A 21,152-nucleotide genomic window follows, 5' to 3' on the forward strand; every position below is an offset into this window, starting at 1 on the left:
AATTAAGCTAGAAAACATCGCATGAAGCGTGGCGCATGCACGTGTTCATAAATTAAGGAAGAAGATTCAAGTTAACAATATTTTTCTTTTGAATATTATGATGCTGTAGTGTTAACAAAACAAACAAATAACTAAAAACCCTTAAGAAGATTTTTGGTTTGTGCCTGACTAACGTGTTAAAACAAACAGAAGATTTAGATAGTTCTCCTGTGGTAGGCCTAATGTACTTATACTTTCCCACGAAAATGTTTTTTTTTTAATGCAATTTTTCATCCAATTTTTGGGTGATGAAAGCGACTTTTATGAAAGTTATAAACGAAGTAAGCGATCTGGTGAGAAATTTTAGTTTATCAAAAAAATGTTGCATATATTGAGATCAGGACTCAGAACTTACAGAGTTAAGAACCTGTAAGTATTTGCAAGTCTTTTTGTTTTTGTGTATGTTATTACAATTTTAGCATTATTTTCCTGAAGATGTCTCTGTGACAGAGACGAAATATTGAAACGATCAAACCTGCTCTTTAAATATTTCACTTTGTGCTGTAGTTATTCCATTAAATTGTTATAAGTAAAAACCAGCACCTAAGCCTAAATACTCGTATAATGACTGGAACTTGCGTGTGTTTTTCTGGCAGGTTTTTTCCTGTAGTACGGAATGAAAAACAGGATTTTCTAGATGAAAAACACTGCCACCAAAGTATAAATCAACTAACTCGGGTCCAGTTGAAAAAAAAAATCTTGTAAAGTTATTTCCATCCTAGAGGAGATTCGAACCTTGGTTTTTTTCCATTGAAGAGCATAATCGAAACCGACTGAGGTATATGGGCTTCTTTGAAGTATACTTTGAGGTATACAGGCACAATGAAATCAGCTTGAAGTAAATTCTGCTAAATGATGACAATAAACGTTTTGATAAACTAAAATTTCTCTTGTTGAGATTTAACAACAGTTAAATTGAAAATGCAGATTTGCATTTTCAATTTAACTGTTGTTTCCTAATTGTTCTTTCTTTCATTAAATACATTAAGCTAGAGAAATGGTATTTATTAAATTTTCGAATGGATTTTCCAAATTTTATTAATAAAAGTCAGTGATTTTTATTTCCTGGGAGGAGATCATTCATGAACCAATATTATCAGTCTTTCTTTGGTCCGTCTAGCGTTATGGACGCAGAAGCGTTGCAGCAGATAAGGAAATCTACATATAGGAAAGCTATTTTATTGTTTCGAAAAATAAACTTAAGAGGTGAACAGTATATAAAGGAGAGAGGGAGCGAGATGAAACCTAGTGTGAGAAATTAGAAATATGAGAAGGAGATCCGATCGTGTATGTCATGTGATCTCTGATAATCTCTACATCCACAAGAGTCTGGAGTTGTGTTGGTGGAGAAGAGAACATATCCTGTTATATAATTACAAGTTAGCATTTCTGTCTGAGAAATGAAGGAAGTCTGCTATCGACGGAAGTCCTGAGGAAATGGTCAAGTCAAAAATTGATAAGGAAGGAGGATAAAAAGACAAATAATATTATATCATTGGCATAAAATAAGAGAAGCCATAATCATCATATAAATAAAAAAGTGGGTGTTGTTTATTAAACATCGAAATCAAAATTGGCTTAACCGTATACAGAGAAATTACATCTATAAAATGATATTAAAAATCCATTCTTTTTAATATCCTTTCTTTGTCATAATGAATATTTAATAACTAAATGCGGTGTTATATTATAAAAATTATACTCCTAAAAATGATAAATCACTTCTCATATGAAAGTTATTAAAAAGAATGGAGAATCTTTATTAGTACCGATAAAAAATACCATACCTCTATATTTCTGCTGGAAAAGATTTCTATTTTTTCTACAAAAGCTAATCGAATTACATCTAAGCACATGGGTTTGTAAATGCATGATAAGAAAACGCTAATAATTATTTGAGATTTTTCTTCAAGAAAATTTAAAATGAAATAAAATAATTAAATAGATTTAAAAATATTATTATTATTATTATTATTATTATTATTATTATTATTATTATTATTATTATTATTATTATTATTACTTGACATCTCCAGGAAGTCCAAAGACTCAGGAGGAGGGCATCTACTTTATCACTCTCTATCTCCACAAACTGCTAAATATTTAGCAGTTTGTTCATAATTTTTCATGTTAAATAACTTTTATTTCTATTACATTTTCCAAACGGTTGGAAACTATGTCTGGAACAGTGCCAGCCTTCCTTCTTTGATATCTTTGTTCACTTCTGAAGATTACTGAAATTTTAACATGGTAGCGTTTTGTTTTTCGTATCTCTGGTGGATACGTCTCTTTGTACTTCTTACTTCAATTAATAGATGGCAGCAGTTTAGGTTTTTCTTACGTGAGAAGGAAAGCAGTAGTTAAACATAATATCCGTTTGGATTAGTTGTTCAGAAACCGATATTTATATATTTAAATTTTATAAAGGGGTGAGGAAGAAAGGCATAAAACTGCAAAATTATACAAAAACCAAAACTATTCAGCAGCATATAAATAACAACAAAGCTCTTATATCATATCAGTAATTTATTCTCATAGTTTTTACAGAAAAGCGCTTGACTCTTTCCGAGTCTATAGTGGCCTGTTAAAAGAAAGAATACTTAAAAGATATAATTCAGACAGTGAGTGACGTAATTACATTTCCCTCCCCCCATAAAAAAATAAAACTTTTAAAGGTCTTTTGAGAATTTTTGTTGAAATTTGTGAGTGAGCTTTCTCTCGCCTCTCTCCAACTTTTCAGGGTTTCGCGATATGGTACTTACTCCCATAGAAAATTCGAGTTGGTGTTTTCCGAACTGTCCAAGCATTAAAATTCTCTGTGGACCAAGGCACTTGTAGGGCGCCGCCTGTCTTAGATTATATGGTAGAGTTACAGCCCACAAATTCCAAAGAACAAATGCAAAACATTCAGTAGATACCATGCACAACGAAATAATGCTTACAGTCAAGTGGATAAATTTCATTTTGAGAAATTCCACCTGCTGCGGGTTCCTGCAACCCTTTACTTCGGTGAAAGAAGTGCTATAGTGTTTTCGTGGTTTGGAATCTCACTCATGATAAAAGTATTGATAACCCTCATTCTGTATCATACTGTATATTGCCACATTTGTCAACTCTGTGACCCCTACGTTTTAGTAGTGCTCTGGAGTTTGGTCCTCCAGTATGATGCGATTCTCTCTTTCTCTCTCTCTCTCTCTCGTAAAGCAAGACAGGCTTCTAAGCCCCTCATTTGAGAAAAACGAGATTCCAACATTGGCATAATTCTGCTCCCATATTCGACTTAAATCTCGTAGAACATCTTTGAATTGATTGGAACCTAAACCACGACAAGACTAACGACACATTAACCATTTTAATCATTATTATGGTTGACAACTGACCCTCCCCCCACTGTTAGATCATTACACTGTCTTCCGGGAGAACGAACTGTGGGCTCACTTCAAGTATAACAATTATTCTGATACTCTTAGTATCATAACACATTGCTGATTGGCTGGAGGCATGGAATAGAATGTTTGTAATAGATTTTAGCTCTGGTTGTTTTGACTTTGCGAAGTAGAATATAAAGATCTCTCATTATCGGTCTAGCTTAACAGCCGCTCAACCAATATTGAGGGTTTTTTTTTTTCAAAAAATTACAACATCAGAGCAATTGTCACTAGATAAATAAATATAAATAAATCGAGCATATGGTGATTAATCCTGTCCTCACACATTATACTTCCAATTTGCTTTGAGTGGGGAAAATTCTGTTACCGCAGAACGTGTTGATATCGCCTTTGCCAGAGAAAGGATAATTAAATTTAACTCAGTAAGCTCGACATGCAGTATTGGTTCACAACATTTGATCTTCTTCTGAATCGAATACTCTATTCTTAATTTTTATGTTTTGATGTTCGATTTGTTCCCAAGTGTTCAGGCATCTTGATTCTAACAATAAAGATCAAGACAATGACGTAACTAAGTATTTTTGCTACCGGACAAAAATATTGATTATCCCTTCTCCGGATAATGCGATTTTGTTTTTAATGTTTATTTAGAGACAGTTATACCAATGTAACAGGGGCGAATTCTCCATGCTTGCTATGGTTGCTGCGTAAACTGATTAATTGAGAAAGAAGTAATATTTATTCGTTAATAAATGCACGCATTTATAAGCATTCCATTTAGGCTTTTATTTTTGTAGACAGAAGACGTCTTAAGCTTGCGCGGCAATAATTGAGCTTTGCGTTGTGTATCGAAGGCCGATGCTTGCTCGTCTAGTCAAAACTACCTTGGCTTGCTCGGTTGTAGGAGCTTCCAGGTCCTCGCAGCAGCACTGTGATTTCATGCATGCGCGCATAGCCATTTCACGTCGTCTCACTCTGTTGCTTAAACACAGGCCATACACTGTCAACATAGCTCTAGCCAGTGAGCTTCAGCCAGCCTTTACAAGTGTGCGTGTTGCTTTTTATGACGATCTGTAGCGCAATTGGAAGAACGACGGTACATTGCGCCTTTCGATTGGAATAGGCCTAAGTCCGATTCTCGTCGCGACGGGAGGAATCTTTATCTAGACGATTTCAATCAAGGGTAAGTTAGCCGATCTCATACGGAGGTAGCAGGGTTTTTTCTCCCGGAAACTCGGGTTTTTTATCCCGCATGCAGACAAATCGGCCCTTCAGAACACACGCAATTTACAGACAAAAAAATACTAGTTGTGGTGGTGGTGGTGGGCGATAGATGGCGTTGATTCGTAGTAGAGATTCGGTGTAATGGTTTTGACAGTTGTAGGTGTCCTCCCGCGATGACTCTTCGGACTCCTTGGAGGTATCAGGAATAATAATAATAATGTTATTGACCAGTTCACAAAGAAGAACCGTAGGGTAGAATTTGTATTCAAGTAGCTAAATTGAAAAAGATAGAATATCATTTGTATGATTAAATGTACATACATTTCTAAATATATAGTTTTAAATGGTCAGTAATTCATTATTCTGCTAATCTGACTTCAATCACACCTCTCACTCCCTGAATGATAACGAGAGCAAGCGTGTATTTCAAGACCAGCATTCGCCGCTGCAATGTAAGCATTCTTAATATTAAATTATTGATTTATTTTAGAGTTTGAATTGACTTAATAATAGTAGCTGTAGTCATCAGACTTTACTTCCAACGCCCGCGTTCATTTCATAAACGACATCTTTGTTGTGATTTATTTCAGAGACTGTAATCAAAAAAAGTTACATTATTTAATCAGCAGGACGCAATGGGATGTGTTATCACCTTGTTCTTACCAGGTGGTACCGTGCTGCTATTGTTTCCAATAGTTGTTTGCTTTATGACTTCATCATTTAGAAAATAATCTGTTATCCCTAGATGATAATGCGATATTTGCTATTGTGTCTTTGCTGCATACCATTACAAGAAATTGTACCTAAATAATGTGTGTGTGTGTGTGTGTGTGTGTGTGTGTGTGTGTGTGTGTGTGTGTGTGTGTGTGTGTGTGTGTGTGTGTGTGTGTGTGTGTGTGTGTGTGTGTGTGTGTGTGTGTGTGTGTGTGTGTGTGTGTGTGTGTGTGTGTGTGTGTGTGTGTGTGCGCGCGCGTGTGCGTGCGTGCGTGCGTGCTGAGTAAACTCTAGTTAGGATTGCTGTTCTTATTTCCAAGGGTATAAAAATTTTGCTCTCTCAGACTCTGTTGGAAGTGGGTGTCAGGCTGATTTCAACTGTCAACTTTGCGTCCGCATAAACGACTATTACTTGCATTTATTTTAAACTACGTATTTATTACTACGTATTTATTTTAAATATACACTTCATTACACAAATTATCCGAATGTTTGTGTGTCTCCCAAATCTTCACACGTCTTTGATTGCAATTACAGATGCTCTTCATCAGAGTAGACTTTCGTTTATATATTATTAAGGTGACAAAGTATTTTGGACAATTCCTCCAATCCAAATGGCTGCTGTTTATACAACAAACTTAAATATGTTTATCTTGCCCTTAGTTTTTTTAAATTCTTCTGAAAAGGATTCAGATGTTGACCTACTTTTGAGCTTCCACGTGTCCTCACACTACGTTACTATAATCCTTGGAAAATGATAATGGTTCATTGTCATTTTGATATTCAACTGGAATGGTTACCATGGAACCATAACAATGCAGGAAATAAACAATTGTTCAGAATAGCAGTATGAAGTTCTATGTTCATTCTTTCTGAACTATGAAAAAAGAAGAAAAAAGTCCTATTCCACACCAGAAGCGTCCCTATGCTAAGATCTACTACTGCTGTCACACTTAACACTTTCATTGCCAAGCTGAAAATTTGAATTTCGTGTGATGGCTAAATTTTTTTGATTTTTTTTTATTTAGTTAGCGATGTCCACGCGATAACGCGTGATCGGCCGTTAGGTGAGAACTCGCATCGCGTGATCGCGCGATATCGTTCATTGCCAAGCTGAAAATTGGAATTTCGTGTGGTGGCCAAATTTTTTTTATTTTTTTATTTAGTTAGCGACGTCCACGCGATAACGCGTGATCGGCCGTTTGGTGAGAACTCGCGTCGCGCGATATCGCGTGATTGGCAATGAACGTGTTCAAATAGGAGACGATACACTCTGGTAATTAAGCTTCCTGGAAGCCGCCAACTCTTGTTCCTCTAGCCTAGCTGATTTCAAGAGTTGTATCATGATTCATTACTCTATATCCTTACTTTACTTAATCCTCCTCTTCTACCTTTTACGGTGTCGAAATTTTTTTCCAACTATTCTTGGACTCGCAATCGCAAACAGAATTCGAGGGTAAGGTAGTTAGCTCTATGCTTCCCGGTGTATGTTCTATGTCTGTAGTGCGTGTGTTCGCGGAGCCGGTTTTCCTGTTCTGGGGAACGAAAAACTCGAGTTTCCGGGTGAAAAACCACCTATCACCGTATGAGACCGGCTAACTCACCTTTCGTCGAAAGAGAACAGATAAAGTTCCTCACGTCACTGACAGGAATCGAAACTCAGGTTTTTCCGACCAAAGGGTTTCGTCTATATCGACTGAGCTACTGAGGCTCTACTCTATATCCTACTTCCCATAATTCATTACTCTATATCAGGGGTGGCCACAATGTGGCTCGCGAGTCGCATGCGGCTCTTGTCTACGAGTCACGCGGCTCTTCACGATCTACTAGGAAAAAATAAACAAAAAAAGGAGACAACAAAAAAGAGGAATAAAATCTAAAAAATAGAAGAGAGAGAGAAAAAAAAACAGAAGTAATAAAAATTACTGCAATAAAAAAGTTTAATCCGAAACACATTAAATGAAGTTTACTTTGAACAATTAGAATAATTTTAGAGTCGAAACACAATAATTTTACTTACTTATTTACTAGTAAAGGCCTTCCTTGTATCCATTTTCTTAGTAAGCTCCTTAAAATTAGGCATGTAATTAGTCAATGCAGTTCTTACAAGCTCGTTATAATCTCGCCATGCGCACACTCACTTACTCCCGTACCATCACATCGGTCAAAGGTTACGGCTGTTCTAAGTCTTACTGGAATTATTTTGGCTCCAAAAGGATGCGTCGTTGGTCACCCCTGCTCTATATTCTACTTTAGGAATTCAAGACAATCAGCGCGCGCCATTGTTTAGGGTGTCGCTCAGACTACATGCAACAGTTCTTCCTTGTAAACCAAAGTAACGAAGTTCAGGGAATAACGTCTGGATAGAAATCTGGACAGCTTTGGACTCTTCTGAATTCCTGCTTCAGAGAAATTTACTGATACATGAAGGAAGGAATGCAAAAGTCTTTTCAACCATGGTATCAGCGTATTATATATCTCAGATTTTTCCAGAAAGATTATCGTTATAAAATTCTCCTCTTCTTTTTCAGCAGTTTGCTTGACTGTTTCTTTTCAACCATCACTTCTTCGCCATAGTAAATCATATAACAGCTTTATGCTTGCAATATTTAGCTAATATGAAAACCAGCAGTTGATTGCTTCTAATCTTACTTTTCCAGAAATGTAAATAACCAGAGTTGTTTGGTATATTTCCATAGTCTTTATACCTCGTTGCTTCATGTAGTTCGTGACTACTATGCATTATGGGGAATAAAACGGAAGCGATGTTTGTATAATATTTGCAACAAACTGTATAATTGTAATATATGCTCTTTGCATATCAGTAAGATAGGCCTGCCAGGCCGCACGAAGATAGATTTATAGTTCGAGTCTAGTCTCCGATTGGAAGAACTTTTTCTAAGACTTGCTTCAACTTGTTAGTCGATCTCTGGAACGGGCAAGCGGTTTTTTTTCTCCCGGAAACTCGGGTTTTTCATTCCGTTAGGATTGCTGTTCTTATTTCCAAGGGTATAAGAATTTTGCTATCTCAGACTTTTGAAAGTGGGTGTCAAGCTAATTTCAACTGTCAACTTTGCGTTTTCAGACAGTAACATATCCTGTTAGAGTTAGGTACCAAGGGATGGCAGCACTTGTTTGTCGGTCTCTTCATCGGTGACTGCCTATAATTAGTGATAGACATGGGTTAACTATCTCTGATTGGCTACCGCTGGAGATTGAACTGCCCACTCAGTCTACAAAAGCTAGATAGAGTTTAAAGGCCTCGCGTACTCTCTATAAGGGAATAACAGACGTTAGCTTATTATTATTATTTATAATATAATTCTGTTTATTCAGGAGCAAGGCCTGTATAGCGTATAGCTCTGTGAAAATGGTTTTTTATCCATAGGAGACCAGACTGCCCAAAGAAACACCGTTTTAAGTTGATTTTAGTCCTCGACTAGAGGAAGTTTGGTAAGCTTCGATTCGGTTATGTGTTATTGCAATCGAGCTCTGATGTAGGCAAATGGGGTTTTACCCTTCCGAAAACTCATATTTTAATACCGCAATCCAAGAAAATTGACTGTAAAACTCAAACTATTTCAAACAATAACACATAATATTAGGTTTAAGAACCACGAGCAGCAGCAGCGGCATTTGTCTGCCATACTCTCCTATTAAAATCATTATTAGCCTTGGGACAGCTATCTATGAAGGAATGGAGAATAATTGCCTACCCTTCCTCAAAAGTTAATTAAGGATAAACAACCTCACCTATTCCTTTTAGGGAATAAAGGGAGTTGGTGAGTTTATTTATTTTATTCAGGCGGGGCTATAAAATAATGAGGATTTTACTGTGTCACTTTTCTGGGTGAAGAGAAGTGTTACATGATGTAATATGTATGGGCATGTTTCGATTTGCATCAAAAACAGTTGTGCATTAATTATATTCATATACTAAAATTAACTATTATGAAAACGATGCCTCTTCTACAGTTCTCTTATCAAAACACTAAACCATTTATACAAAACAGTATTTAAAAGTTTTAATTAAAAGACTTCACTGAGTATGTAATCAATACACTATAATTTAGTAATGATACGATTGTATTAATACAACACTCCTTCATTCTATTTGTATATTGGCTTCCGATATTATATAATTAATTTATATAAATAAGAATTAGAATTCATAAAAAATAAATAAAAATAAAAACACATCAACCACAAGGAACAAAAGAGTTGGATTTTATTTTAATAAATGGAAGTACATTTCAAATGAGTGACATCAGAACGTATCTTGTGAGATATATCTAATTAAAGCAATGAGGTCTTGTTATAACAGGGAAAAAAAAGTCATCACATTTGACAACATAAACAGTAGTTTTGCTTACATGTCAAATTAAAATCTAAAGGGAAAACACTTTTCCTTAAACTGAGAGAGCTGATAAATACTTCTTTTTTTTTTTTTAATTGGGTTATCACTAAGTAAACCACCTAGGACACAAAATATATGGTATGAAATGTTCCACAAATAAATAACACATTCCTGACAAATGAAACCTGCCAGATAAATTAGTTTCTCATAAGTAAAATATACTTTCCTGTAACTGCTTATTAGATATTCCAATCGTTAATAAATATATTATACACGCACACAGGAACGTCTCCATAAATACGAATGAGGATAGAATATACAAGGTAATAAGAGGTATTAACTTCTGTCAGTTTGCAAATCGTATAATTGGCGTAGTAGAATTAGATTAAGAAGGCTATAATTAAGAATAATTCACAAGAATAGTTTTATTTATATTCATAGTTCTTACTTACTTTGTTAGTTTTTCTTATGAATTCGACAAGTCGATTACTTAGGGCTTTGATGCTTTAAAAATGGCTAAGTTATGATAGAATTAAAATTTTCGACATACATAAATGCACTTGGATCATGATTGCATCTCTGAGTATTTATTTCATACTCATATTAACGTTGTTTTACACACAGACGTAAGTAATAAACTGGCTAATTGATTTATTTGTGAAATGTGATATTGCTCTTGCAATTTTTATTACTTAAATATAAGGCTTATTATAGCCATATGTTGTCAATAATTATGGAAAGCCTTGACTCATCACGTAAGCATATTGTATTTGCATTATTTGTTTAATAAATAACTCATTTATTTACACCAAAAGACACTTTGAATACGAAGCTTTCCGTTCTTGATTTAGTGGCGCATTTCATGCAATTAAAAAAAAAAAAAAAAACATAGCCCAAATTAGCAAAAGGTTTCGTTTCGTTTATTAGCATGGATGTCAGTTCTTAAAACGTAAACATTTCTTGTATTTTTATTTCTGATAGCAAAAGATTTGTTTTAATGTATTATTGTTTATTTTATTATTATTATTCCTGGTTGGTGTATTCAATATTCATCAGTATAAAATATTAGATTTTGATTATAAAATTTCAACTTATGACAGGGATTCACGAATGTATATCAGGATTCACAAAAGTCGATATCAGACAAATGACTGCGCCATTTGCGCGATATGACAGAAATGTGGACTGCTTTTATATCAGCTTTTATAGAGATAAGTAACACTCAGCATCACAATTAAGGATTTGTCATTTCGTTCCAATTGCTTTATTTTATCGACATAAGTGCAAAAGTTTATCACGAATTTACTTTATTTTAGATAGATCTATGGCGCAGTGAGTTTTCTTAATCTTCATATTGTACATTTAAAAGAACCTTTGTCTTCTTGATATATGCGTTATTTAGCAAACCCCATTGGCTAGTGTTAGAGATCACCGATAAGATTTAAATAACCTTAACGTCTACCTTTAATTTCGGGGCGTGTTGTCACAGTATTTAAACCGCTTATTTTTGAAACTCAAAGCTATATAAATAAATCATTCTTAAATACAACGTCATATTCCAGTGGAAAGTATATGAATATTCTTTTATTAGTTAGATTTTATATTTGCAACCGAAAACCGGCAATTGTCATCGCCATCTATGACTATTTTAACTTTGAAGAAAATATAACTCAATATACCATGTCACTGATATAACAGAGATTAAAAAATAAATACAGGCATTCATATATTCTTTATCTTTAGCCATTTTATGCCTTGAATCCATCCAAAATTTTCAATTTGTCTTAAACACAGAGCGTCAGTCTGTGGCTTTTCTATTAAACGCATTAAATATTAAAATATTCCAGATAAAAAGGGGGAGAAAGAAAAATAAAAGCAGTCAGTCATTAATGTCTTTTTGAATTCTTTCGTTTCTGTTTCCCAGCAATGCATGAGACATAAATATGGAATGTATATAAGCCGGGATGCAATCTGTTTGTCATTTCCATTTGAAACATGTTCACTTATATAAACTGGTATACAGCAAAAATAACTATCATTCAGTCATGGGGTTTGGCAAGCTTTGGATATTGGTGTTAGTTCCACACAAGGTTGGAATACTCTTTTTAAGAGCAGTGCGGCGAATCCATCCAGTCTCACTTCTTCTTCTTCTTCTACTGCAGATCCACGAAAAGCATCGGGGGTTATACACCTTAGTCAATGCGAAGTTTCACTTGCTGCTTCTAGCAGTCACATTCAAGGCATCGTAGTGTCGACCAGCAACACAGTCTGAAATTGTCCGTTATGCATACTCTGATATCACCGTATTGTAGAGAACATTTAAGTCCAACACAAGAGGAAAGAGTCTGTAAAATGGATGCCACAATCTCTGAGGTAGGCAGCAGAAAATGAGCTGACTCCACGAGCTGAGATCGGGCATCCAGGCACGGCAGCTAGCAAGGTTTAATGATGACGTCATCAGAAAGTTCATCTTGGGTTGGTCGCTCGCAGTAACTCTTGATAGAGCTCAGATTGCAAGAAACGGAGGTAGGCATCTTGTTCCATCATTCCTTGAATCCTTCTTTGGGCATGGTCAAAAGAGCCACGGTCGGGATTGGACAGGCAATTCATAATGGACGTCCGAGTACTGGAATCAAGGTTCACCTGAAAACAAAAATGCGTTATTAGTAACTGAGAATATTAAATTTGAAGTTATTCAAGTGTGATATATAGAATATCATGATAAAAAATTAATGAATATTATTTTTGAAAAAAAAAAATCAAAGTTGATTCAAAAATTATCTATTTGAAAATGCTTTTAAATCTCTGACATAACAATTAACTATGGTTCATTTTAAATCAAAAATTGAAATAGCTTTACAATATTAATAAATTTTGAGAAGCAGCACTAGATTAACTGTCTCAGAGTCAAATTCGACTATTTCTAAATTCAATTTTTTTTTTTAAATCGAAATTTTGTCTAATGTCTCTATCATTAAGATGTTATAAAGATGAGCAAATAAAGTGGAAAGAATGGTAGGCATATGTGTCCAGACTCTGGACTTTAGAGTGTATGAAACTCCCGGTCTAAATATCAATATATCTCAATACAAATGCTATTTATTGACTTTTTTGTTTTTAGTGCAGCCTGATCCTTTTGTACACATATTAGTCTTTTTTATAAAACGAATAATAGAAATATCATAAAGATATATTTAAGTACAGGTAACCCTCGTATAACGCGGATGTTAGGTTCCATAGAAATGCCGCGTTATATAAATCGCGTTATGCGAGACTCAGATTACATAGAAAAAGTAGGGTCAGGTTCCGAAATCGTTTTTATTTTAATTATATAAACAACAGTGATATATCCAACAAAAAATATTTCTATTTAATTCAGTAATTCGCTGTAAGTTAAAACATAAACTATGAAACAAATGCATAGATAGCAAATGTAATGATGAAAATTACAAATTGTACGAAAACTTCATTGCGCATACGAGTAATGCATAAATAAATGTTTTAGGCAAAATATTTATGCATTATGTACAATGAGTAATATGTGCATCATTGCATACTTCGACTAGTTTAGTTATCAAAAAGAAGTCAGTAATAAGACCTTGCTTACCACTATGCTGCAGTGTTTTATATATATATATATATAACTTGGTAACCCTAATATATATATATATATATATATATATAAAGTTCATAATATGGAGCTAAACAAATATCCAATTGTCTCGTGTATCTTCCGAGCGCTCCATTGAGGGATCATTATCCGTAAAATAACTTCCTCACTTTCTTGCTAAGTCTAATTCTTCTGCTAATTTCTTTAAACTGAATTCTTAACGGATTCATCACAATCAGAATCTTCAGGAGAACTTTCCCCGCCATTTTGTTCGATGTCATCTATTAATTGTACCAGTTCCTCCTCATTTAAATCTGTTTTCGCATTAATTAATTACCAATTTCGTTTTCAATGATATCGCAACAGCTTTCTAAGTGCTCATTAATATAAAAATAATTTTTTTATATAAAAAAAAAGCATTACATATGTAATGGACCAAAAAAAAAAAAAGTGCTCAGCTTGAGATTAACACAGTTATGATTTATAACTAAGATAAAAAGCCAAACGGCTATTTTTTCTGGCGAAGTTAATTTAACACTTATGATTTTTAATGCGTTTTCCTGGTAGAAACGAAGACAATTTTCAACAATAAACACTTTATAGGATAAACAATTGACGTACGTGCGTTCTAAAGGGTATTTCCCCTAATATAAATTCGCTACTTATAACTACATGCGCGATACGGGAAGACGCAAAATTAACGAAGATAAAATTTTATTTTTTAAGTCGCCCGTTGAAAAATATATGAAAAGATAAAGGGTTACCTGTAATATAATACGAAATAATCATTCCTACATTTGATGAGGAGTATTCGTTCTGATGTTGGCCAAATACAAGAGTTATTAGCAAAACATATTGTTGTAGATCCAGCTGAGTAATTATATAGAGTCTAGACTACAGAAAAGCTGTGGTTTATAAACTAGGTAGCCAAACTTCCCGGATGTCAACCAAATTTCATTAGCATTCATTAGGCCATACTGGATCTACTAATGCACCTCCGTATCGTAGCTAGAAGAATAACTTCTGCCATTCGGTTGGAAACACATTGGTTCGAATCCCGAACACGAGAGAACTTTATCAAAGCATTTCGTTTGAACTGGTTTCTTTTCATAGGAAGTAGCAAAGATTTTGATCTAGAAAACTTTGATTTTTATCTCTGTCTCATAGGTTTAGTAGTTTTGGTGTAATCGCAAATAGCATAGGCAATACAGACAATAACATGCAGCATTAACAAGTGTGTAAGCATTTTGTTAAAACCACCGATAATAAATAACTTTCACACTGTTACTTCTTGAAATATAACTCTAAAACATGGTGGTTTCATCATACCTCTTTAGGTGACTGTACAGCTACAAAATCGTTGTAAATCTTGCGAGCCTTGGAAGAGAGTTTAGTCGCCCTGGATTTCTTGAAATCCTCACAAGCAAGCCAGAACTCGATGTTTTCTTCACAGAACTCTCGGGATAGAAAGGCTCGGAATAAGGAAAGTCCATCTACAAATATTAAAAAAAAAAAAATAAGTAAATAAAAATAAAAAATTTGTTTTTATGCTAATGATTTTTCTTGCTTAAGTGAACATTAATCACAGAAAAAAAACCAACATAATATTATTACTTGCGAGATTTCATGCATTTATTTTGATTTGTAATTTTTACATTTTTTAAACTTCTACACTCGGTTTTTCCTGGTGATACAAAATTACCATTTTTATTGTGTGTGAAGATAAATTATAATAATAAAATAAAAGACAGATTCATCTTTAAAATATAAGATAAAAACTAGTATCGCTTATTCAGTATTAGCTAAGTTTATTAACTTTTTTATTTATTATTAACTTAAATAAATAAAAAAATTAAATTTAATTAAATTTTTTAAAAGTTTTTTAAATAAAAAAATTAACTTAAATAAACTGAAACTCAATGGCCATTTTATTAACAACATTGAATGTGCAAGCGTTCTGCAGGGATATCAGCCCAGAAACGAATTGCGGGGCGCCAGAAAGGTATATCGTCGTACTTTATTAGTTTTCTAAGTTAGACCATTTTTAGACCATTAATGGAACTAATGGAATAGACCATTTTTTTCTACGCTACTTTTGCTTGAGTAAACGAAGGAAGGCACCCAGTTCGCAACGATGGATGCAAGATATCAAGTTGTTCTTCCACAGGTGTGAAATATTCCTTCTACACAAGATGAATTCAGAAAAATCTCTCTTTTTTTTCCTTTTTTTTTTTTTTTTCATATCTTGATCTTTCCAACAGAAAAAGCGCAACTAGAATTTGGAATACACCAATCAACATTTTTCAATATTTGAAGAACCGGAAAAAGTTTCCATTGTACATGCTGATTCATGCATAGAAGTGATGACAGCACTGGTCATCTGCTGGAGTCTAAACTAAAAGTACAGTGTATCGAATATTTTGTTGACACAACTGTGGTCATCTTGCAACCAAGCAAGCCTGTGGTACATTTTTTATTTTCTTTTATTTCATTTTTATTTTTTTATGTTGTGATAATTTGGCAGCAATGTAACTTCATGAAGCAGTCCTGAGATGTTCCTAATAAACTTGCCAGCGAGTATGTATTCTAATAAATTCTGTATTAAAAACTAAGCATCTATTTACTTACATTTGCTTGCCATCAATTCATGAAAAGATTCTGCCCATTTCTGAGCTTCCTCGGGTGAAGGTCTGATCGATGGTTGAAGAGAAGTGTCAGTATGACGACGTCTTAAGAAACTTAGGCGTAACTTCATATCCTGAGCGCTGTAAACACATCAAATAAAATTTTAAGAGAAAATTATAATTTTGCATGTCAGTTATTTATATAATTTATGATTATATAAAATGTATTAGAAATAACGCAATGAGAAAGTATGGAAATGATAATCATTAAAAAAAAAAAAGCGTTTTGCAATCGCAGTCTTGTATAAGTGAAAGCTTTCATTATCAAATTAATTGAACCTTAATTGATTAAGGTTCAATTAATAATGAAGCTTAATTAATTGATTCATAGCGATACGAAATGCTTTGTTACTATTTCTCTGATTGAAACCCAGGAGTTTAGATGATTCAGGCCATTTTTATAACTATATTAAATATCAAATTTAATTAATTTCTGTGTAGCTAGAGGGGAGAGTTATTACTTTGTATTATTTCGAAACGTTCTGGCAAATTTTACCACTAAATGTTCAGTTTAAACGAAAATCTGAGATAGGTTGACAAATGATGGTTACAGATACTAAATTTTAATAAAATTTGGAATCTTCGCTAATAAGTGTTAAGAATTTTGCAAACTGTACTGAAAGACGACCAATCCTCTTTTCATTTGTAAAGCTATTAACTTGTTTTAATGGCAATCCCATCGGACTTAGACCGGACGAAAAAAACATTTAAAATTCTAGTATTTATTCAAAACAACAACACCGAATCATGAATAAAAAAACTTCAAAACTACCACTTTCTCTGGAATGCCATGCTGTCGGTCCACAATCTTATATCAGCGTGAAGTCATCTTTGATATATGAAGTCTTTTATCCCCTCTGCTGTCAAGGCCGTCATTCTGTGAACCACACACACACACACGCACACACACATGCTACACTACTTTTCTATAGTTGCATACATTTATTAACCGCAGCTGCAATACTGTTTACTATTCTTGAACACTACAGTGCTTTCACAACTAGAATGACTACCGAAAGCAAAAAGAGTATACCAACACGACGCTATTCTAGGTATTTAATTACAAGTAAGTATTACGTTTCGAGAATTTTTCGCCCCTCTTTGATCGCATAAATTGCAACTAATGATAAGGAATAAAGTTACGCAGAAACACTAGGAGAACGTCGCAACATGAAAGCGTCGGAGCTCGTATCACACAGAAAAGAAAAGCGAAATCCTTCAACGTATTATGATTATTATTATTAGCAATTATATATCTGAAATAACATGGTGTTAGTGTGATTTTCTTTGTAATAGTAATCATCCTTCATAAATAAACATCTGCCAAGCGTGACTGATAACATCCGATGTTATTAAATGGAATACTGTGCAGCAGGGGCATCGACTTTCATTAGCTCTTCTAAATATGAATAGCTTTATTCAAGATATGAAAGTCCTGTGAATGGCTTCATTGAAGTCATTCGTACTAATGTATGTTCTTATAGCACTTCGTTTGTGAACTAGCACTGAATATTATATTATGATAAGGAGCTATCTTAAAAGAAGATAGCTCCTTATCATAATATGATTTTAAATGATAATAAAGAACATTTAAGCGTTATTTCCTTAGAATTTTAGGAAATATTTGAAAATTCTGAAGAAATGCAATTATAGATTATGAATAAAATGCAAATTGCATTATTATTTTCGAGAGATATCAAAAGAATGCAAAAGCGAGCTATGTAAAAATGATACGCATTTTAAGTTAATGAAGCTCAGAACTTAGTTATTATCACATCAAAGAGATGTCATTATTTATGATCAGACTATTCGAAATTGATCAGTCACAGCTACAACATGTCAATCGGCAGTTTTCAGACAAACAATAATTCAAATGATTCTTTAGTTTTATTATATTAAAAAAAAAAAGTCCTTTCAAAAACTGTTAATTTTTTTTGTTCGAAAAAAAAAAACGGAATCACAATAAGTAAAGTACTTTCTTTAGGTGCACGCCAATATTATTTTATTTAATGCTTATTAGTTTTATTTATTTTTGTTTAAATTTTAATTATCTAAATGAAGTCATTGGCGAATGATTAATCATGATGTGATGCGTATTTTTAGTAATTGTTATAGATTCTAAATTTATTATCTATTCTAGATTAAATATACAGATATACTTACAGTGTCTTTCTGGGCCTCCTGTTCTGTTTGTCATCTCCATCCTCTCGAGTACACGTGGGAGTTGATTCGGCTGACTTTGTCTTAGCCACGGGCTGCATGAAAAAAAAATATATATTATGACTTTATAGAATGTTTTCATGAATCATTCATTTTTATTCTACACGAGTGCATACCAAAATTCTGTGCTGTCATCTTTTTGAACACATATCGATATGTTGGTGAGGGTAGTTCAACTTTGGCGATAGTTTGGAGAGGTTTGCAATTTTCAAAATAATCATAAACAATAATCAGTGGTAGATAGAAAAGCTTGTAGTGTTTTTTTTGTTTTAAATTTTTTAATAATCTGTAACAGGAAATGTTCCTTCTAGTAACATAAGCAGATCCATGTAGAAGTCTTCAATCCCAAGATCATTTAGCATGATAATCGTAGGAGATTGTAGAGCTAAATGATGATTATACGGGGGGGGGATAAAGAAAAGAATAAAAGAAAGGAAAAAAAAAGAGGTAGGGATGATTTTCCGCATGTGAAAGCAGCACACTATTTTGGTATTCATCTTCTATTAGAAATTCATAAAATTCAATGCATATCTGTTATCAAGTATCTATATTTCATGCAAGTACAGCAGTAAAAAGTCTTGTGATTTAGTGCATTACACATTTGTTTAAATTCTCATAATATTATTTACTGTTCCAAAGAGAGTATGCCACACTCTGGTCAAAGAGAAGAATTGCACTTAAATATCAAGATATTGATTAAAATAATGAATTATGATCGATGTTTTTATTTTAGTCGGCTACCCTTTAAATTACATGCACGAATAAGTCTAGGCTCAAATGAAAAGCAGGCCTCTTATAGAGAAGGAATTAGAAATGATAACAGAGTAAGATTTTTTTTTTTTTATCACTCCAGAATCAAGATTGTAGAACAATTCTTAAAAGCAGCGTTCTCAAAATGTCATCCGATAAGTATAACAAAGAATAAAAACATTATGACAGATTTTTAATTTATTTTCTAGATTTCTCCCTTGATAAAAGGATTCTAATTTTGCAAATATTCGAATATCACGAGTTAGCAATGTAAATGATAGCTGTACTACGCACAGATTTAAAAGATTCATTCAATGAAAGGATATTAAATGAAACAATTCTTTTAACTTTAGCACAACCAGAAAAAAAAAAAAAGTAAAACTCGTGTTTTGTGGATTTTTCCTCTGCATTGTATGACGTATCGGAATTGCATTCTTCAGTGCGTTAACTCGAATTCAAGCACGCGCGCGCACACACACACACACACACACACACACACACACACACACACACACACACACACACACACACACACACACACACACACACACACACACAAAGCATTTTTCCGCTGCAATATATCCTGTACTGGAATTGCATTCTTCGATGAGAAGAACAGATAACTGAAAAGGTGCTTTGTCACCTGAAAACAAAATTGATTACTGCATTATCATTAGAATAATGGTACGTGCTCACAAGACGTAGTTGAGAACCTTGTAGTGACGCCAACTTATTCATTGTGACGTCAAGAGGGTATGTCAAAGTTCGAGTCGTTGATCGAAACTGTTCTCCACCCATCGTTGCTATAGTAACGGGCAACGGAAAGGAAGGATGGATGAAGTATGCCCAGTTCTATTGATTTTGCTATTTCCGTAGTGTCAAAATAAGGAAGGAGATGACAGTAGGTCGCGAGGTACCCAGTGGCATGGCTATTATTAGTTACTGATTTAATCTTAACTTGGCCTAGACAACACGATCAGGTTCTATATAAATGCACACACAGTGTGTCATCGAAAAAACAAGCCGGTCTTGTACCGAAATTGTGTCACTGTTTTATTCGAAACAATGACTAGGATACTTAGAATACCGATGCAGAATTTGAAATGTTACTCTCTATTTTTAAAAAAAAAAGCAATAGTAAATAAATAAATAAAGTATCATAAGCTACACGAAAGTGAAAAGCTCTCATATCTTATACTAAATTTAGCAATTTTTTACCTTTAAATTAGTGTATTGTTTAAAGACCGATAAAATTCACGTGAAGCAAACTTCATGTGAATCAAGTTTTTTAAAAAAGCCATTTCACTTTTCCTTGTTAGTTAGAATAGCTAAATGAAAGACACTTAGTGGCAGATACTGGCATTAAAAAGTTGCAAATAACTAAGAGTTATTATTATTATTATTATTATTATTATTATTATTATTATAGTACAATAATGTTCATTAAAGAGTGATTTGGATGATATAAAAAGTGTCAATTTTTTTTCTCCTGTAATATTTCTATATTCTTCGTAACCAATTAATAGCAGAGCCAAAAGTACAAGTGCACTTATTTGCCTTTAAAATGATTTTCTGATTCTCTTTAATCACTTGAACATATTTGCTTCATTATTCCGGAAGCAATTGCACTAGAGGCTGTAATCATGTTGACTGGTGTCTAACAATAAACTACAGCACACACACACACACACACACACCGGTATAATGTACTTCCATTTTTAAACTTTTCTAAATATCTCCGAGGTCAGGAGCTCTTGATGTAGCAGCCGTTGATATCTGTAGTGCGCGCGTGTCTTTCCTCAATTCCCATACTAGCTATACCATATGGTTTATAGCACAGCTTCAGTTGATCGGCGCGCTGGAAACTTAAGTCCCGAGTGCAGTTTGACGTCATGGAATATCTGGAAAAGATCGACTTATGCCGATGTGCATTTGTTGTTTCCGGAAAGGGGTTCGCTTTACTCGTTACAAGTAGCCAAAGTTCATCTGGTACGTACACCTTTCATATAACCAGTCGCTATGGACTCCCCTTATCATTGCAACGGTTGCATTTATCAGTTGCGTGCAGTTAATTTACTATTAAATTACTAGTTGTGTAAATTAACTTGGCATGTAAAGGAAAAGTGATATCTTTAGATCATGATCTTTCCCTTTCCTAACTAAAG

The 21,152-nt window shown here is 33.8% G+C and overlaps 2 protein-coding genes across 3 annotated transcripts in view; both read right to left on the reverse strand.

Moving 5' to 3' along the window:
• Nucleotides 1–7,498, reverse strand: part of LOC150104041 (ecotropic viral integration site 5 ortholog-like) — a 340,587-nt gene extending 333,089 nt beyond the window's left edge. The window contains exon 1 of the mRNA XM_090396705.1: nt 7,387–7,498. The gene's annotated coding sequence lies outside the window, so the exon portion shown is untranslated. The remainder of the gene's footprint in view (nt 1–7,386) is intronic.
• Nucleotides 7,499–9,576: 2,078 nt separating this feature from the next.
• Nucleotides 9,577–21,152, reverse strand: part of LOC150104042 (uncharacterized) — a 179,917-nt gene continuing 168,341 nt past the window's right edge. For both annotated transcript variants that reach the window (XM_090396709.1, XM_090396710.1), the window contains 4 exons: nt 18,181–18,272; nt 15,962–16,098; nt 14,663–14,826; nt 9,577–12,366 (listed from right to left, as the gene is read on the reverse strand). In XM_090396709.1, coding sequence (XP_090252835.1) covers nt 12,190–12,366; nt 14,663–14,826; nt 15,962–16,098; nt 18,181–18,272 — 570 coding nt within the window. In that variant the 3' untranslated portion in view covers nt 9,577–12,189. The remainder of the gene's footprint in view (nt 12,367–14,662; nt 14,827–15,961; nt 16,099–18,180; nt 18,273–21,152) is intronic.

Source organism: Typopeltis vanoorti, chromosome 8, assembly GCF_054136105.1.
Source record: "Typopeltis vanoorti isolate ZY-2024b chromosome 8, IOZ_Tvanoo_1.0, whole genome shotgun sequence".
NCBI classification, from domain to species: domain Eukaryota; kingdom Metazoa; phylum Arthropoda; class Arachnida; order Uropygi; family Thelyphonidae; genus Typopeltis; species Typopeltis vanoorti.